Source organism: Ovis canadensis, chromosome 15, assembly GCF_042477335.2.
Source record: "Ovis canadensis isolate MfBH-ARS-UI-01 breed Bighorn chromosome 15, ARS-UI_OviCan_v2, whole genome shotgun sequence".
NCBI classification, from domain to species: Eukaryota; Metazoa; Chordata; class Mammalia; order Artiodactyla; family Bovidae; genus Ovis; species Ovis canadensis.
Genome location: NC_091259.1, coordinates 83834791 through 83854444, shown reverse-complemented (window position 1 = coordinate 83854444; position 19654 = coordinate 83834791). Strand labels below are relative to the sequence as shown.

General features: G+C 46.0%; 2 protein-coding genes across 9 annotated transcripts in view; both read left to right on the top strand.

Moving 5' to 3' along the window:
- The window catches only part of LRP4 (LDL receptor related protein 4), a 54123-nt gene extending 43780 nt beyond the window's left edge, over positions 1-10343 (top strand). The window contains exons 35-39 of one of the 3 annotated variants that reach the window (XM_069554057.1): positions 2481-2548; positions 3380-3467; positions 5062-5203; positions 6408-6466; positions 7852-10343. In XM_069554057.1, coding sequence (XP_069410158.1) covers positions 2481-2548; positions 3380-3467; positions 5062-5203; positions 6408-6449 — 340 coding nt within the window. In that variant the 3' untranslated portion in view covers positions 6450-6466; positions 7852-10343. Of the gene's footprint in view, positions 1-2480; positions 2549-3379; positions 3468-5061; positions 5204-6404; positions 6467-7851 lie in introns of all 3 variants that reach the window. The other 2 variants (XM_069554056.1, XM_069554055.1) reach the window with 2 other exon arrangements.
- A 7746-nt stretch (positions 10344-18089) lies between these two features.
- CKAP5 (cytoskeleton associated protein 5) overlaps positions 18090-19654 on the top strand; it is a 94715-nt gene continuing 93150 nt past the window's right edge. For 4 of the 6 annotated variants that reach the window (XM_069555617.1, XM_069555614.1, XM_069555613.1 and 1 more), the window contains exon 1: positions 18090-18206. The gene's annotated coding sequence lies outside the window, so the exon portion shown is untranslated. Of the gene's footprint in view, positions 18825-19654 lie in introns of all 6 variants that reach the window. The other 2 variants (XM_069555612.1, XM_069555611.1) reach the window with 2 other exon arrangements.

Here is a 19654-nt window from a genome sequence, read left to right as displayed (position 1 = left end):
ATAACTGGAAGTCTGTGCCCTTTGACCATCTTTCTTCTTTTGTCTACCCCAAACCCCCCATTGCTGGCAACTACCAATCTGTATGATATTAATTATATCTATTGATCTTTTTTCAGAGTCCATGTATAAGTGACATCTCTGTCTGACTTATTTTACTTAGCATAATGCCCTTAAGGTCCATCCATGTTATTGCAAATGGCAGAATGTCCCCCCCCTCCTTTTTAATGGCTGAATAATGTTCCATTGTATCCCTATACAAACATTTTCTTTATCCATTCATCCACTGATGGACACTTTGGTGGTTTCCATGTCTTGGCTATTATAAATAATGCTACATTGAACGTGGGGTGCAGACACCTTTTTGAGATATTGATTTCATTTCCTATTTTTACTCTTTTGATGTCTATCTTCCTGGGCATTTTTCTGTTAGATCATTTTTACTGTCATATTATTTTTAATATCAACTGTAGCTTAAAAGGTAGTTAATACTTGCTTCCAATTGTGAAAACAGAAACAGAGTAATAAGCCTTAATGGCAACTCTAGACTGTTGTCCCTGAAATTAGATCAAATTTATTCTATGTGCCCCATTTTCTCTTTTTTGAATATACTTTTAATTGGAGGATAATTGCTTTCCAACATTGTTGGCCTGTTTTCGCTTGTTAGAAGAGTTCATATAGAAATGTTATATGATATAAACACATACCTTTCTCACTAACTTTTAAGCTCTAAAAATCATTTTTAATCTGATCTTATTTGGGCTTATTTAGAGAACTTTTGAACCTACTCAGATATTTTTTTCCTCTCAGAGTTCTACTTGAAGACTCAGTACACCTTGGATTCAGATGCTTTTGCAAGCAGCTTTTCTCTAAGCTTTTAACTGTCAGTCCCTCAGTCTTGTTCGATTCTTTGTGATCCCATGGTCTGTAGCCTGCTGGGCTCCCCCGTCCATGGAATTTTCCAGGCAAGAATACTGGTGTGGGTTGCCATTTCCCTCTCCGCGGGCTCTAACCTTTTAGGACATACCTTTAATTGCCAGCTCAGAATGTGCCCCAAAGGAGTTACCTTGTCAGCATTTCAAGTTAGTTATCTAAGCCCTCTCTCTGGATGTCTTGCATATTCCCATGTAAAAGAATGAAAGAGAAAAAACAAAATATATATTTTTTCAGGTCTTTCTAGACTTTGTGATAATCTTTATCCAATGAGAGGTTTGCTTGACTGGTAGCTTCTTCCCTCTCACCCTGGTAGTTTAATAAAGCCTACCATTTGATGTCTTTAGTGTTCTTTCAGCAGACTTTCAGTTCACTCCCAGACCTGCTTCTTCTTTTTAAAGAATCCTATTTAAAGAGTACATATTTTGGGAATTCCCTGGCAGTCCCGTGGTTGTGACTGTTCCACTGCCATGAGTGTGCCAAGTTGATTCAGTCGTGTCCGACTGTGCAACCCTATGGACTGCAGCCCACCAGGCTCCTCTGCCCATGGGATTTTCCAGGCAAGAATACCGGAGCGGGTTGCCATTTACTTCTGCAGGGGATCTTCCCGACCCAGGGGTTGGGCCCGGGTCTCATATCTACCTGCATTGGCAGGCAGGTTCCTTACCTCTAGTGCCACCTGGGAAGCCCCTTCACTGCCAAGGGCCTGGATTTAATCCCTGGTTGGGGGTTCTGGGATCCTACAAGCCTTGTGGCCAAAAAACAACAAAGGGATAAATATTTTAAAACATTTAAGCATGATATAGCATCTTAAATTTTATTTATTTATTTATTGGCCATGCTGGGTCTTCGTTGCTGAGTGGGCTTTTCTCTAGTTGTGCTGAGTGGGGGCCACTCTCCAGCTGAGGTGCGTGGGCTTCTCAATACAGTAGCTTTTGTGGAGGAGCATGGATTCTGCCACACGTGGAATCCTCCCAGACAAGGGGTCAAACCCATGTCTCCTGCATTGGCAGGCGGATTCTTTACCACTGAGCTACCAGGGAAGCCCAGGGTTTTTTTTTTTTTTAACTTTTTCTTTTGTATTGGGGTATGCCGTCACTGACTCAATGGACACGAGTTTGAGCCAGCTCAGGGAGATGGTGAAGGACAGGGAAGCCTGGTGTGCTGCAGTCCATGGAGCAGCACGCAATTGAACAACAACAAATAGCTGATGAACGATGCGGTGACAGTTTCAGGCGCACAGCAAAGGGGCTCAGCCACACGTGTACATGTATCCATTCTCCCCCAGATGCTCCTCCCATCCAGGCTGCCACATAACACTGAGCAGAGTTCCATGTAGCATCTTGAAGACTCATGCAGATTGCTCTGTATTTCCTGGTCCTGCCCTCTCCTTGCTTCTAACCTCTCCTGTCTGGTACAGTCTCCTATCTGAAAGCCCTGATCCCAGGCCTTTTGCCTGGTCCTCACAGGACTTTCCACTTTTCCTGGAGGAAGGCAAGATCTTTGTTGAATACAGGTAGCTTTCATATTTGGTTCTCTCTGCCCCACAGATGCTCTGAAAAGGATGCCCGGTTGGGCCTCTGCGCGCATTCCAATGAGGTCATGCCTGCTGCTCCAGGTAAGCCCCCAGTGTCCATCTGCTTTGAAAAACAAGAGGTAAGAAATTGAAGTCGCCATTGAGATCTTGAGGAACCTTCACGGGGACTCTGGAGTTGATGAACCCTTTCCTTAGACTAAACTCATAGAAAGAACAACCATAAATCGCTGCCACTTCTGGAGTGCTTTCTGTATGCCAGGCACTTATTTATTAAGCCATATCTGTGTGTGCATCGGGTTCCCCTGTGGCTCAGTGGTAAAAAACACCTGCCTGACGAAGCAGGAGCGGCAAGTTTGACCCCTGGGTCAGGAAGACCCCCCGGGAGAAGGAAATGGCAACCCACTCCAGTATGCTTGCCTGGGAAATCTCATAGAGGAGCCTGGTGGGCTATAGTCCATGGGGTTGCAAAGAGTTGGACATGACTTAGTGACTAAACGACCAATGTATTCATGCCTGTATATGAATGTATTTGTATATACACTCTCACTTTCTATCTCCAGATGTAATACATTTATTATGTGATATTATATATTTATTATTAAATATAAATAATAAATGAGGAATTTATTATTTTCATTTAACTGATGAGAAAACTTGGGCTTAGAAGTTAAGCCTCTTGCCTTAAGTCACACAGGTAGTAAGTGGTAGAACTGGGGTTAGAGATGCTGACAGAGTGATAGGTTTCTTCTCAGCCCCCTCCGCCCACCCTCTGCGGCCTCTTCCCTGAGAAGGAGGCCTGTAATTGTCCTCAGATGGTGTGGGAGGTAAAAAGGAGCCTTCCATCCTCCCACCCCTCGCGCCAGCCAAAAGACCATCCGTGGTCCCCACCTAGCATCCCTCTGCTCTTCCCAGGGGAAGGACTTCACGCCAGTTACGTCATCGGTGGACTCCTCAGCGTTCTGCTGATTCTGGTGGTGATTGCGGCTTTGATGCTGTACAGGTAACCTCAGCCCCACTGCAGGGGCCACCTGTTCACTGAAGGGCCCCGTTAGCACGTTTGGGACCCCCTTGAAGCTGACTGCTCACTGATTCAGCTGCTGACCAACCTCATTTCAAAGCTGGCTCCCTGGGCAGAGCAGCAGAAGGGAAGGGCAGATACCTGAATGTGTACCCTTCTTCCCCAGGCACATCACAGGCCATTTCCTCATTTCATGACCCCAGCAACCCTCGGGATTTTCCTTATGGGCTAGGATCCTGAGGACACGGGGGATGTCGCCCAAGGTCACACAGTTAAGAGGCAAAGCTGGCACTGATCTAGCAGCTTTGCTTTTTTGCCACCATCCCACACCACCTCAAACCACTGAAGCTGGAAGTGATTTTCTCTTCACGCAAATACAACCCTTTATGACAATGTTGGGTGATGTATCATTGCTCAGTAGGAATCCTGGGAATCCTAAATTTCAAGTTAGAATACTTTTTTATCACTCTCTCTATATATATATATTTCCCCTAAATGCTTTAAATGCAACTCACAGCAAAAACATCCTTCTGCTAATAACAACAGCTACAATAGTAATGGGCTTCCTTTATACCTCAGTCAGTAAAGAATCTGCCTGCAGGGCAGGAGACCCGGTTTCGAGTCCTGGGTTGGGAATATTCCCCTGGAGAAGGAAATGGCGATCCACTCCAGTTTACTTCCCTGGAGAATCCCATGGATAGAGGAGCCTGGCAGGCTACAGTCCATGGGGTCACAAGAGTCGAACATGACTTAGCAACTAAACTATCACCACCACGACAGTAATAATAGTAACAGCTACCATTTAATGAATATGTCTCAACACCACAACCACCTTATAATACAGGTATTATTGTTCCTCACTTTACAGATGAGGATCTAAAGTTCAGAAAGTTTAGATTATGTCCACCAACATCCCTAGCAGCTAATAAGTAACACAAGTGGGATTGAAACATGGGTCTGTCTCGACACTAAAGCTTGGTGTGTTCGTTATCTATTGCTGTACAACATTAACCCCAAACTTAGCAACTTAAAGTGACAACCACTGATTACCTCACAGTTTCTGTGGGTCAGAAATCTGGGTGCGGCTTAGCTGGTGCCTCTGCCTCAGGCTGTCTCAGGCAATCCAGGTGTCAGCCAGGGTTCCAGTCTTATCTTGAGACTTGACTGCAAGAGGAAGGGCAAGGATTCCTTTCTAAGCCCAGGATTCAGTTCCTTGCAGGCTGTGGGCTGGAGGCCCCCCTTGTCAGTTCCTTGCCTTGTGGGCCTTTCCATAGAACAACTTCCAACATGGCAGCTTGCATCCCTCAGAACAAAAGCAGGAGAGAGACAGAGAAGGAGGGCAAGCCAAGAGGGAAGCCAGTTTCCTTATCAGGAGTTTCCTCGTAACCAAATCTAGTATCCCACACTTTTCTACGTTCTGTTCCACAGAAGCAAGTCAGCAGGCCCAGCCCACACTCACGGGGCAGGGATTCAGAAGGTGTGAGAACCAGGAAACAGGGCCCACTGCAAGGCTGCCTGCCCAGATATCCTCCCCATACAGATCTGAACTAATTTCTCATCCCTTTTTCTTCCAAAGACACAAAAAGTCCAAGTTAACTGATCCTGGAATGGGGAACCTGACCTACAGCAACCCCTCCTACCGAACTTCCACTCAGGAAGTGAAGATCGAAGCGACCCCCAAACCGGCCATGTACAATCAACTGTGCTATAAGAAAGAGGTAAACATGAAGACTCGTATCTGAGAGTGTTTCTGGAGGGGGCGGGGGATTACGCTCCAGTCGCCTGAGCAGTAAGGCTGCAGGGAGGGGTGCTGGGTGGTCCTGCCATCTTGGGAGCGACAGTGAAGAGAAGACTGGAATGTGATTTGGGTTTCTGGCGAGGTTGGCAGCTTGTGAGGGACCAGCTTGAGGGGCCCTGGTGAGAGCAAGGTTAGAAAGCAGATTCCAGGGACGTCCCTGGTGCGGTTGGGACCTCACCTTCCGACACAGAGGGTGTGGGTTCAATCCCTGGGCAGGAAGCTAAGATCCCACATGCTTTGGGGTCAAAAACCTAAAACATAAAAACAGAAGCAATACTGCAACAGATTCGATTTAAAAAATAAAAACTTTAAAAAAAAAAAAAGAAAAGAAAGCAGATCCCAGGAGGTTTAGGTCTGAAAGCATGTGGGTGTGCACCTCCCTGCCCAAACATGTTTTCCCAGGCTCAGATGTTCCATCCCTTCTAGAGCTGTCATTCCCCAGCAGTGAGGCTGTGCCCCTTTAGAATGACCCCAAACTCCTAGAACTCCTGGACTCCCGCTTTCTAACCCCTGATCCAAGCTGTCGGCACCCAAGCTGTAGTTGGGATTGGCTGGTGTTTTGCTATTCTTCCTTTTATCACAGAATCTAAAGGAATTTCTCTATAATTCTGAAAGTTTATGTGCTTTTGTTCTTTTAATTGCTTTGTTGTGAAAAATCATTTGCTGAATGTTTAGGCATGAAAAAATAGTCCCATTTCAATGAGGGCGTATAACCTAGGACTTTTTTTTTCCTAAAATCCTGCAACCCTTCATTAGAAATTATCCTGTATGGGACTATATGAGATTCTCTCGGCCTGTCTAGCACAGTCAAAACCAGCCCTCACACCGACAGAGCTCCTCCGCATAAGTAGTACGCTCTGCATAATAATCATGTGATTTCAGGATCCACGAATTCCCCTATTAAAAAAACCTGCTACAAGCCAAAACCGAACCTGTAGGGATAGCTTGCAGATTCAGGGATGACAGACCCCCTTCTCTATTAATATCTTTTGAGAGAAAGACTCTGGAAGCTTCTTGGGTTCCTGGCGTGTCTGATGCCCCAGAAAGGACCCCCAGTGAGGGCCCTCGGTTAGACACTAAAATCATGTGACTCTTTCTCCTGTTGTATGCTTTCTCCTCAGCAGCTCTTTCACCCCTCTGATAGTCTTTCACCCTTTCTCTTCTGATTTCCTCTTCATTTCAGGTACCTGTTGCTGTGTGTTTGTAGAGGGAGTGGTATTCCCCATTGCTCGTGCCGTGCCACCCACCTCTTCCTGACTTACCCCCCGTGTCTCTGTGATGAAGACACTGAGTGGGCTGCGTCTTATCTACACTAATTCGGCATGGAGCGTGTGCTTGGTGACTGGGCATGTGTGTGCGTGCCTGTGGGCTCGTGTGCTGTGTCTCTCTCTGCTTGATTGAGGGAGCTCTTACTCCCAGAGGGCTGGGAGGACCACATTTTATGTTGTGTAACCATCAAAGCATCCTGCTTATTGTAGGGGCTCAATAAATATCTGTGGAATTGAATTGTTACTAAAATAAAGCAGCAGTTGCAGGGCTCTTGGCAGGAACACTATCCCAGGGACAGAAGCCAAGCCATGGCCCATTTTTCTCTTGGCAGTGGCGGCATGTGGGTTGGTATCCCCCAGAAACCAGGAGTAAGGCTGTCCTTTGAGGAATCCAAAAACGGAGAAGCCTGAGCAGAACTTAAGGCTTCCTTGGAACGATCCCTGGGTGCTTGAGAATGGCCCCAAGGCTCATGGGAGCAGAGCCAGAGTAACCTCACACAAAAGCTTGTAGGTTACAGGTCCCCAGTGGATTGACACTTAGAACCCAAATGAGAGCCTTTCTGCCTTACCTTCTGAAATTTTTCTTAAGAACATTAGAAAGAAGAGAATTAAGACTAAAATAGAACATGGAGCTATGTTCAAGATCTTGTAATAAACTATAGTGGAAAAGAATCTGAAAAAGAATTTTATACTGAATCACTTTGCTGTACACCAGAAACTAACGCAACATTGTACATCAACTCTAAAAACAAACAAAAAAGAATAAAATAGCACAAAAGTGGTTTAAAACCTTAAGTGAACATTTAACTGCTTCCATCAATTGCTTCTGGCCAGTATCTTAGCATGCTGTCCCATTAATAAACCACATTAGCGATGTGGCAATAGCTAACATGACGTAGTGCATGTTACGTGTTAGATTTTATACGTTAGGTACCTACTAATTGCATTTCCTGGATCACCTGTTTTGACGCTCACAGCCATAGGTTATGAGGTATGGGTACTGTTGCTCTAAAGAGGTGAGCCTGGGTTTGGGAGATGTTCAGTGGTTCGCCCCAGGTGACGCAGCCAGTGCGTGGCTCACGCAAGGCCGGAAGCCACTGTTCTCCCGCCTCCCCGTATGATAAATGGTAATGATCATCAAAGCTGCTCCTTTCCTTTTAGGCTCAGCCTTATACATTGGCTGACTAAATTTCCCCGTTTGTCTGTGAGATCTTTGCACTCTTCGCACCCACTCCTACTCCATCCACCCACTTCAGAGAGAGCTGATCAACTGACTGTGTCTCTCTGCTCTCCACCCCAGGGTGGACCTGACCATAACTACACCAAGGAGAAGGTCAAGATTGTCGAGGGCATCTGCCTCCTGGCTGGCGACGATGCCGAGTGGGATGACCTCAAGCAACTGCGCAGCTCCCGGGGGGGGCTTCTTCGGGATCACGTGTGCATGAAGACAGACACCGTGTCCATCCAGGCCAGCTCTGGCTCCCTGGACGACACGGAGACGGAGCAGCTGTTGCAGGAAGAGCAGTCCGAGTGCAGCAGCGTCCATACCGCAGCCACTCCCGAAAGACGGGGCTCCCTGCCCGACACAGGCTGGAGACACGAACGCAAGCTCTCCTCGGAGAGCCAGGTCTAAATGCCCGCGTTCCCCTCCTTGCCTCTTCCTTCTCCTTGGTGGACTCCCGGTCCTCGTGCTCGCTTACACGGCAGGCCCCTTTTCTCTGTGCTGGTCCTGCTCCTCCTCCTGCCACCCCGTTAACTGCTCCCCCGAGCCCTCTGCGCGAGCTGTTTCCACCCAAGTTCGTACCTACCTGTGCACCAGAAATGATGGGGCGTCCTCAGAATTTAGACCTGGACTGTACCACGAACCTCACCTCCTGCACTCCATCCTGAGCGCCCCCCGCCCCACCCCGCCGCCCCGAAACCAGGCCTGGTAATGATTCCTCATCCTTACAGAGCTCCACCTGCCTCCCCTGGTACCCTCAATGCCTGCCCCACCGGAGCTGATGACCCAAGACAGCACTCCCCCCATCAGAGCTGGCCTGATCCCTTCTCTGGAGAACTTGCTGACTGGGAGCTGGAACCGGGGGCTGGGGTCATCTACAGAGAGAGAGATGAAGGATAGAGACTGAGAGGAGGAGGAGTAGGAGTCAGCCCAGCTGGCATGGGCATCTGGGGAACCTCCAGCCTCGAGGGCCTTGGCAACATGAGAAAGATTTCAAGGGTGATTGGGCCGGGTGTCCTGTCCATTGCCGGCGGTGGATATGGTTCGTGCCCTGAGAGTTGTTTTTCCAGCTGCAGGCATTGAAGAGATCTATCTGGGTCTGGCTCAAGCTGTTCTTCCTCCTGCCAGAATGCCTGGAGCCTTTTCTACCTTCAGATGGCTGGGGGTGGGGGTCCCTACCACAGGGCTGCTGGCTGACACGAATCCCCTCCTGCTGCCTCCAGGCTGTGAGCCGGTGGCTTGAGTAAGTGTGGGGGCCTCAGCACGGGGTCTCTGCCATATCTGAGAAGTGCTTCTTAGGCCAAACATAGCACATCTCCTGAACTTTTAATGTCCTGCCACTCTCTTCCCTCCTCATTCTCTGGGATTCTGAGCGCAGAGATCCTGGAGCAACTTCTCAAAGGAGAGCCCTTAAGTTCAACAAATGGCTGGGAAGAGCGAGACTCGAGGCCCCCAGGGCCTAAAGTGAAGGGGTCCATGAGGCTGAGCCTCCTGCATTCTCAGGTGCTCAGGGATCTAAGCGAGTGGACAGAGCCTGCAGCTGGGGGTGGTGAAGTTCCCACTCCAAGTCCTCCCAGCTAGGTGACTCCCTTTCCGTGCTGAGATGTCGTCACTGGCTTCATGCTTATTCACAGGAAAGGCATGCGTGTCACACAAATGTTGGGGGGATTGAGACTTCTTACCGTCCTAAACGTCTACCTAGCTCTTCTGGGTTTGTTTTTTCAGTGCCTAATGTGCTTATTCTGATCTAGCCTTGTGGGCCCCTGTGGTGAAGAGGCCTAAATAAAGATGCAAAGTGTGTGTGTCAGGGAGGCAAGGAGTAGAAAGGTAGAGAAAAACATTGAGGAGGCCCTTTCAGCCCGGGACACACCCAGACCTCTTTCACCCAGGGATGAGAAGACACAACAGGAGCTGAGGATGGAGGGGGGTGCCTCGAGGGCAAGTTTCCAAATTTGAAACATGTCCTGGGGCTCCTGGCATTGAGAAATCAGCCGCCAAACATGTTGAGTGACAAGGGAAGACCAGAGCTAACCTTTTCCTGTCGGTTCTAAGATCGCTTGAGACAGGTGCCAGGCTCTTAGCCCTGCTCAGTAGCCAGCCCCAGGTCTGGACCCTCAAAGGACAGCCAGGCCAGGCCAAACAGGATTTCCCAGAACACAAAGTAGGAAAAGAAAGGTCCCCCTCCTGGGAGGAAAGGGGGCATTTCACATTTGACGGGGCAGTAAAAGCAGGAGCATTCTGGGTCCTCGGATTTGCGGCTTGGGGATGTGGAGAGAAAGTAGCCAAACGGTATCTTCTCATGTGGAAAGGGGGGAGGATCTTATTGCACTTGGGCTGTTCAGAATGTAGAAAGGACATATTTGAAGAAATATCTATTTGAGCACTGATTTACTATGTAAAAAGCAAAATCTCTCTGTCCTAAACTAATGGAAGTGATTCTCCCACACTCACGTGTAATGGTTTTAACGTTACTCACTGGAGAGATTGGACTTTCTGGAGTTATTTAACCACTATGTTCAGTATTTTAGGACTTTATGATAATTTAATATAAATTTAGCTTTTCTTAATCACCTTGCCTGGCTTGGAGTCATGACTAGTAACTGCGCCTGCTTTGTCTGGCTGAAACATGCTGTGGAGACCTGCTTGCAGACATCACCACTAAGCCCTTTGGGGGTGTGAAGAGCGATAAAGGGTGGGAGGTTCCTGGCTGGAGGTCCAGCTCATCTTGAGAAGACAGGTGAAGACCAGAGTTCATTGGCTTCTGAAATCCTGATGTCCTCTAGAGCAGGGTGGCTGGTAGGTTTCATTGGGAGTGCCAACTCTGGTTGGTCATGGCTGCCCGAGGTTCTGTCCAGACCCAATGGAAAAGAGTGTCATGATGGTTAGTGGAGTCTTCTTTGGGCACCATACATGCCATGACATACATTCTACTTCTCTTCTAGGTCTATGAGGGCTTTGGTGTCACAGAACTTGACTTTGCCTTGCAGGGATGGTCACTGGCAAGACTGGATGTCTTAAGGGGAAAGCACAGGGATGGGGACAAGAACGGTTGATTCTGGCCCCAGGTCTACCACTAGCTCTGTTTGATCTTGTGTTTCACAGTTACTCTGAGAATGGGTCAAAGGAACTAAAATTCCTTTTGTTTTTAAGAAGCTGTCTATTCATAGCCCATCCATTACATCTCACGGCTAGAACAAGGCATTGGGGATCCCATTTCAGCCTCTGGACATAATACCTTTCAACGAAGACTGGGAGTCATGCAAGTCTTCATGTCAGAGACACAATTTGATATCAGGGGTCAATAGTTGATTTTCTAAGCCACAAACCATTTATAGAATATTGTTCCCATTCATTCATTCATCTGCTAGGGGCTGGACACTGCCCAAGCATGACCAAGAAAGATAATATCACAGAGCTTAGAGTCCACCAATACCACTCCATCCCCCTCAAAAAAGAAAAAGAAAGCAAGAGGGACTGAATCTTTTTGTATATAAGGGATGAGATCTGAGTATAAACTGTCATGTATATTTCTTCTAACATTGGTGAGGGATTGGTGTGCTAGAACAAAAACAAGTAGAATAGCTCAAGGATAACCATGCACCATTCTGTTTTGGAAAAAAGAAAAATCACAACAGACAGGAAAGGAGGACATTTGAAGAAATGAAATCCAGTCTGATGCACAAGCCTATATACCTGTATTAAGTGTCCCCTACCAGAGCCTCAGAATTACAGGCCAAGGCGACGAACTTTTCAAATAGGGAGAAAAAAATGAATGCATTGAACACACACCATTTGCCCGGAAAACTGAAAGTGTTTCTGGAAGAAGAAAATTTGGTGAATGCGTTTTGCTAACCTGTGATTGTCCTGCTGCCTCGGCAGGAGGTAGCAGAGGAGAATGGCATTGGCCTGATGGCCCAGGTCTTGACAAGAATTTGACCGGTGGCAAGTGAGAATTCTGTAACAGCGTCAGGGACTAGCTAGCACCCTGTTTTCATGTATGCTCACTCTTAGCTTCCTCATCAGTAAAATGAAAAGGTTGAACCAGTTGATTGCTGAGGTCCTTTCTGGACTGAAACTTGTATTTATGTTCCTTCCAGGAAATCTTGGGGATGAAACAAGACTTAAGAATTCCTTGTCTGGTTTTGTGGATATAAAATCTAGAACTGCTAAGTAAGGAGATAATGAGTCAAATTCTAACAAACTGGACACAATTTTCAAAATACTAATAGTTATGTTCAAAATACAGTCACTGCCTTTCTTTCTATATTATTTGAGCAAACTGTGCAACCTAAGATGAATCAGTTCAGTTCAGCTGCTCAGTCGTATCCAACTCTTTGCAACCCCATGAACTGTGATACGCCAGGTCTCCCTGTCCATCACCAACTCCCGGAGTTTACCCAAACTCATGTCCATTGAGTTGGTGATGCCATCCAACCATCTCATCCTCTGTCGTCCCCTTCTCCTCCTGCCCTCAATCTTTCCCAGCATCAGGGTCTTTTCAAATGAGTCAGCTCTTTGCATCAGGAGGCCAAAGTATTGGAGTTTCAGCTTCAACATCAGTCCTTCCAAGGAACACCCAGGACTGATTTCCTTTAGGATAGACTGGTTGGATCTCCTTGCAGTTTAAGGGACTCTCAAGAGCCTTCTCCAACACCACAGTTGAAAAGCATCAATTCTTCAGTGCTCAGCTTTCTTTATAGTCCAACTCTCACATCCATACATGACTACTGGAAAAACCATAGCCTTGACTAGACGGACCTTTGTTGGCAAAGTAATGTCTCTGCTTTTTAATATGCTGTCTAGGTTGGTCATAATTTTCCTTCCAAGGAGTAAGCGTCTTTTAATTTCATGGCTGCAGTCACCATCTGCAGTAATTTTGGAGTCCCCAAAAATAAAGTCTGTCACTGTTTCCACTGTTTCCCCATCTATTTGCCATGAAGTGATGGGACCAGATGCCATGATCTTCGTTTTCTGAATGTTGAGCTTTAAGCCAACTTTTTCACTCTCCTCTTTCACTTTCATCAAGAGGCTCTTTAGTTCTTCACTTTCTGCCATAAGGGTGGTGTCATCTGCATATCTGAGGTTACTGATATTTCTCCCGGCAACCTTGATTCCGCCTTGTGCTTCTTCCAGCCCAGCGTTTCTCATGATGTACTCTGCATGGAAGTTAAATAAGCAGGGTGACAGTATACAACCTTGATGTACTCCTTTTCCTGTTTGGAACCAGTCTGTTGTTCCATGTCCAGTTCTAACTGTTGCTTCCTGATCTGCATACAGATTTCTCCAGAGGCAGGTCAGGTGGTCTGGTATTCCCATCTCTTTCAGAATTTTCCAGTTTCTTGTGATCCACACAGTCAAGGCTTGGGCAGAGTCAATAAAGCAGAATAAGATGAACAGATCTCTGTAAACCATAAAAGGTCTCCAAGGCATGAACTGAAGCTTTCATCAAACCGAGGCCAGAAGAAAACAGTCAGTAGTGCCTAGGATCCAGGAAAGAGCATCTGCAAGAGCTGAGGGTGTAGGAGGTTCTAAGCAAAACGCACTGACATTCAAGGGCACCTGTCGTCATTTCTACTAATGGACATACTGATAAAAGAAATGTGGTTGAACCCTTTTTGTGGCTAAGAAATGTCTATGTCTTTTCTTCATATTTGAAGATGACTCAACTGATCCAGCTAGTAGGATATGTGCTGGGGGATATTTCAGGCAGCGTTTGTTTTGAAATATTCCCTCACTCACCCATTTTTTCCTCTCCAGATCATTCTCCCATTAACCAGGTGACAGGGGCTAAGGAGAGCTCTGCATAAAGGACAGAATTTTATTTCCTGTCAAGGCTCCACGTCACAACTTTAGACACCCTGATGTGATGTTAAAACAGATCCAGACAGCCTAATTAAGGGTCTGTGTTTAAACCCAAGGCTGAAGTTAGCCCCAAGGCTATCCAATCTGCTTATTTCATTTTATAAGACACCAAGAGCCAAGAACTTTCACTTATCCTGTCCTTCTCAGTGTGTTTTTCCTTCAGCCCTTAAAAGCCTGCTGACAGCCTGCTAGAGAGGTCCCTAATCTCTCCTTTCTGCATACTTCCTCTTTGGTGGAGCTGATGGTTCTGTGGTCAAAGTTCTTGGACAGCCTGCATTTTGGGGCCTAAGGAGAAATGGACTATAAGAGAAAAAAAGCTGTTCATCCCTTCATTCAACCAGCACCTATTAAATGCAACCAAATGCAAGATGGGATAGGCTTTGCCATCTTGGAGGCCAGTCAAGGCACTAAAAACCACAGCCACATAAGACCTGTGTTAATGTTGCCAGTGCTGTCTCCAGGGAATAATGCAGGGAGTACCTGGACTGAGAGCTGAAGTTAATCACTGAAGCTGCTCCTTTCAGGCTAGATGGATCCATGTCCCATGGCAGGGATGTTTCCACCAAAATGGCTTGTGACTGTGATGGAATGAGCACTGTGATGGAATGCAGACTTTTTAGAAATGCTCAGCACAGTTACTCAGCAGCCACCATGTTTGGCATTTGTTTCCTGCTTCTGGTTGCAATGATACAGTCTGCACTTGGATATCTAATGTCCTCAAGGGTTTCATTATTAACTTCCATGTGCAGAACTATTGAGAGATCCCAGGAATAAAGTAGGTGCACATAAGTCTAATAAATACATAGATAAATGCCATTTGATGATAATCCTGGACTTGCTAAACACTGAGCATCTACTATGAAATCTACTGTATAAGGTTTCTACAGGCTCTACAGAATCTGCCATTCCCTTCTCTCTATTACCAGCAGGACCGCAGCTGCACCTACCTTCCTGCTGCCAAATACTCTGCTCTTTCTCAAACCTCCCAGGTATGCACCCAACTTAGGCTCTTTGCATAGCTGTTCCCTCTGGCTAGCACTTTCTTCCTCTAGATATACTCATGGTGAAGTGCTTTGCCTTTTTTCAAGCATTTGCTCAAAGGTGATCTCAATGAAACTCTGACCCCCCTTCACAAAATTACAGTCTTTCCAACTGCACTTCCCAGTTCCTTCTACCTTGTTTCATTCTTCTCTATCTTCCCATTGCACAATAACATACTATACGATTTTTTAAGTGTTGATTGTTTATGCTTCCTCATTATAATGTGAGCACCATAAGAGGAGGGTTTTTTTTTGGCGGGGGGAGGTATATTTTATTTATGGATAATCCCAAATGCCTAGAACAGTCCTGCACATACTAGGTGCTCAAAAGATATTTGCTGAATGAATGAATAAATTAAGGGAATCAGACATTTAATGCCCACCTTCTAGTGGGGTCGCACCTAAACCAAATAAGACAAAAAGGGATTTTGCCATCTTGTTCTAAAGTCTAAATCTCTAGGATCTAGACCCTGCACATTGTTTATTCACCAAATTCCAGGTTACCATCACTCTCTCCTTACATGTAATCTTCAATTTATTTCTGATAATAGTTAAATAAAGTAAACATGTCAATGATCAATGACTGAAGAAGACTATTTCTATATACTGCTAGCCTGTTTCTCAAAGGTTAGGGTGACATTTTGCTCAGATCGGCTCCTCCCCACTCCCTCTGCCTGTGGATTTATCTGCATTGCTCATCTTTTCATTCTCACCACTCTCTCACTCTGTGGTCTCAGCCACAATTTCACCTTTTCACTCCATGGAGGTGATTCTTATATCACTTGAGTCTAGTCTCTTCTCACAACTCTCATCCTGGACTCCCTAGGCCTACTTACATGATTCTATTTACATATCTCATTGCTATGTAAAAGTAAACAGGTCTGAAACAAAACATCTTGTCTTCCCTTTGAGACTGGCTTCTCCTGACCTTCTACTTCCATCTGGGCAATCATTGCCTCCCATTCCCTAGGCTCTCAAATCCTGGCCACACTCTTTGATTCATCTCTCTAAATGGGTCCCACTCTCACCTTTATTCCTAACTTAGTCTGTTGCCAAAACTTTCCCTCTTTCCTGAATCTTTTCTCATCATTTCCATTGCTCATATCAGACTCCTAACTGGGCTCTCAACTCTAACCATTTTCGAATTAGACAATCAAGCTAGTTAGTTTTCCTAAAGTGTAATTCTGATTTTGTCACTCCCTTGCTCAGAAATCTTCAGTAGCTCGTCACTGCCTACTTTAATAAAGTACAAATTTCTTACGCTAGTATTCAAGACCCTCCAAAAATTGTTCCTTTCTCAGTTACTCGTGTCCCACTAACTTCCTAATATGAACCCTCTTCTAAAATCAACCCACAGGTCTAACCCCCAATGTAAAATGTATTTTCTTGTCTCTGTGCCCATACTTTTCCCATTACTATACATTCTTCCTTCTCCCACTAAAAAAAATGTTTTAACATGTCAGTGGTAAAAAATTCATTTCCCTCCCTAATGAGTCCCATCCCGCTTAGGTTTTTTGAAATTCCAGTCTTGTTCTAACCATTTTCAGGCAAGCACACATATACACATACATTTATAACCATGTATAATAAAAGCATTCCATGTGCCAAGTCACTTCAGTCATGTCTGACCCTTTTGCAACCCGACGTACTGTAGCCTGCCAGGCTCCTCTGTCCATGGGATTCTCCAGGCAAGAATACTGGAATGCGTTGCCATGCCCTCCTCCAGGGGATCTTCCAGACCAAGGGATCGAACCTGTGTCTCCTGTGGCTTCTGCATCGCAGGCGGATTCTTTACTGCTGAGCCACTGGGGAAGTCCCCATATCAGTCCATATATGTATGCTTTTCTGCAACTTGCCTTTTTTTTCAATTAAATAAAATTTGTGCATTTTTCTAACTGGTGCATATAGATTAACCATATTCTTTTTAACAGTTGTATAGTATTCTGTTGAATGGATATACCATAATTTATATAAGTTCCCTATAAATGAACATGTAATTTTTAGGGTATTTTGTTGTTGATGTGTTTGTTTTCTAAATCAGTGTGTAGTGAGTGTCTTTGTACATTTTTCTTTGCATACATGCATAAATCTGTACAACAAATTCCCATCAGTAGCATTATTTGGCCAGAGACTATATACATTTTACATTTCCATAACTGTTAAATTGGCCTCCTAAAAGTTTGTGCCAGTTATGCTTTTACTGACAAGTGACTTTGAATGTCTATTTCTCTAACTCTTAGCTAACTAAAAGCTGTTAAACTTTTTCATCTTTGCCAATGTGATAGATTAAAACAAAAACTATCGTTTTATTACTTTCACCCACCCTTCTCCATTTCTTACCCTCTTGGCTACATACAGTTTAAATCTCAGATTAAAAATACATCCCCTTCACAGATCCTTTGCCATCTATTTTCTCCCTTCCCCTAAACATCTACAGCTTTTTATATTGTTCTCACATTGCTTGAATTTTAGTGACTAGTTCTATACGTTTATTCCTCTGACAACTGTAGTTTGCAAATTCCTTGGAAGTTAGGATCAGGTCTTATTCATAGAAACACTGAATGTAGAAACAAAACAAGAATTTCAGGAACCATATTAACCAAGTCTCTCATTTTTACAAATAACCAGAGTATTAAGTCTTTGAAGAATACATTACTGTTCAAAGCCCGTTTCTAGACACTCAATTAGTTATATTAATTCAACACACTAAATTTATAAGGGAAACATCATTATCCCGGTTCACTGATAAGAAAACTAAGTTCCACATGATTTACTGAGAAAAGTGCTTTACTCAGAGCAGGTCCAAGACCAGGATCCATCGTCCTGGCTCCATTCACCCTCTTTCCACTGTATCTTAGTTGCCTTTCTGGTTTCCTTCACTCACTCAGCTGCACACAAATATTTGTGAATAAAATGACTCGGAAAAAAAATTGCCAGGTGTTGTTTGCGTCTCCAATACTTTGTCCACCTGATGCAAAGAACTGATTCATTGTTAAAAACCCTGATGCTGGGGACAGATTGAAGGCAGGAGGGTAAGGGGACGACAGAGGATGAGATGGTTGGATGGCATCACCGACTCGATGGATTTGAGTTTGAACAAGCTCCAGGAATGGCGATGGACAGCGAGGCCTGGCATGTTGTCGCAAAAAGTCGGACAAGACTGAGTGACTGAACTGACTGACTGACAGGAGTTTAAAGACGTGCAATTAAGTAAAGCAAACCTGCTGAGTACCCAGGAGGCACAGCTAGCTCTTCACACAGCTTTCTTCCAGGACAGTTTTAACCTTCCGCTCCTCGCCCCGAGACCTCCCTACAGGACCAAGCAGAGTCAGGCTCCAAGGGAAGCACGGCTGCGCACGGCCCCTTTAAGGCTGCGGGCGGCGCGTGCCCACAGTTCTTTCAAACGAACCAATGGAAGGACAATGGGAGGTCCGCCCAGGACCAATAAACAACGAGGACACTGCGGGGTGTGCGGCGGCCCAAGCGGTTTCAAACGGCTTAGAGCAACCTCTCGGTTCTGGCCCGGCGGAGGTGAGTGGACTGTGGGCCCGACCCACCCGCCTAGGCCCCTCAGGTTCACGAGTGGCGCGCGCAGAGCGGCCCCTCGCCCCGGGCTCGGGGGGCGGGGGCTTCCGCGGACGCGCGCCTTCCTCGCCCCACAAACCCGGCGGGTCTGAGGCGGCGGAGCGGGGCGGAGGCCGGGGGACTGGCGGCAGGGAGGGCGGGGGGCGTGGGCGCTCGGGTGCGGCTGAGGCCCGGGCCGGGATCCGGGTGACCGGAGCGCGGCGCGGCGGGGTGCGGGCGGCCGCGCCCGAGGGATGCGTGCGGCGCAGGGCCGCGTCTGGCGGCTCAGGGTGTTCGGGTGCTGGGGCCGGGGAGCCTACGAGCCGGCCCTGCTACGGCGCTCCTCGCGTAATTGTCAAATGAATGAATGAATGAGAGAGAACCTCCGTGGGCTGTGGTGGTTGTGAAGGGCGCTGGTCGCCTCAGAGCGTGACAAGGACAGTGGTCCCAGGGCCTGCCCGCGCACCTGTGCCCGACCCGCGCACCTGCGGCCCCGCCGGCTTGCTGCGATTTAAAACGATTCGGATCGCATCGCTCCGCCCTTCCGCCTGGCTTTCTGTCTCGGAAGGTGTCAGTAGAGTTCAGGTATATTTCCAGCTTTGAAGCTTTGGGGGACCCATACAATAGCCAGCAGTGTAGGTTAATCAGGCCTTGCTACTTTAAGGTGAGGTCTCGGTAAACTAGATTCTTACTTTTTAAGCTCTTAACCACTGTGGCTGTCGAGATAGCTACCCTGCCATTGTGGTAATTGTCAGGCCGGGTTTAAACGTGTCCGTTTTTGTTTCTGGGATAGAAAATGGTGAAAATCGTGTGGCCAGACCGGCTACTATGTGTTAGAAAATACACTCATGTTGATGAATCTTAGCAATGAGTTTTTCATTCAGCGGCAATAGAGGAAGAAGAGGTTTTTGCAGAACTTGCCCCAAATTTATGCATGGCTCCAGTTTAATTCTTATGGGACTCAAGCCTTCAAGTGTTGGCCCAGAAATGCTCCTTGTCTTATTTTATGCATAATTATAGTAATTGAAAACTCATTTTGAGAGAGGTGAACTCCTCCTTTCTCCGTTTTTATCACCCTGAAAAGTCCTTCTTTGACCTAAAGAGCTGATAATGAAGGTAACCATCTTTGAAACTTAAGAAATTGTAAAAGATTTGGATTTTTCTTAAATGACTGGATAAACTGTAATGTTTTTATAAAATGACATAGAGAAAGGTGAAATCAATATATATTTGCCAACATAAACATAATGGGTAAACTCATGAGAAAAAAATTTACACAAGTTTTTAAAGTTTGTTCACTCAGGCAACAGCAAGCAAAAACATTCCTTAACGATAAACTGTATAATTTATTACTTAAAAATTGTTGATCAACAGCTTAATTTTAACAGCAGAGTTTTAACGGCAATAAATTTGAG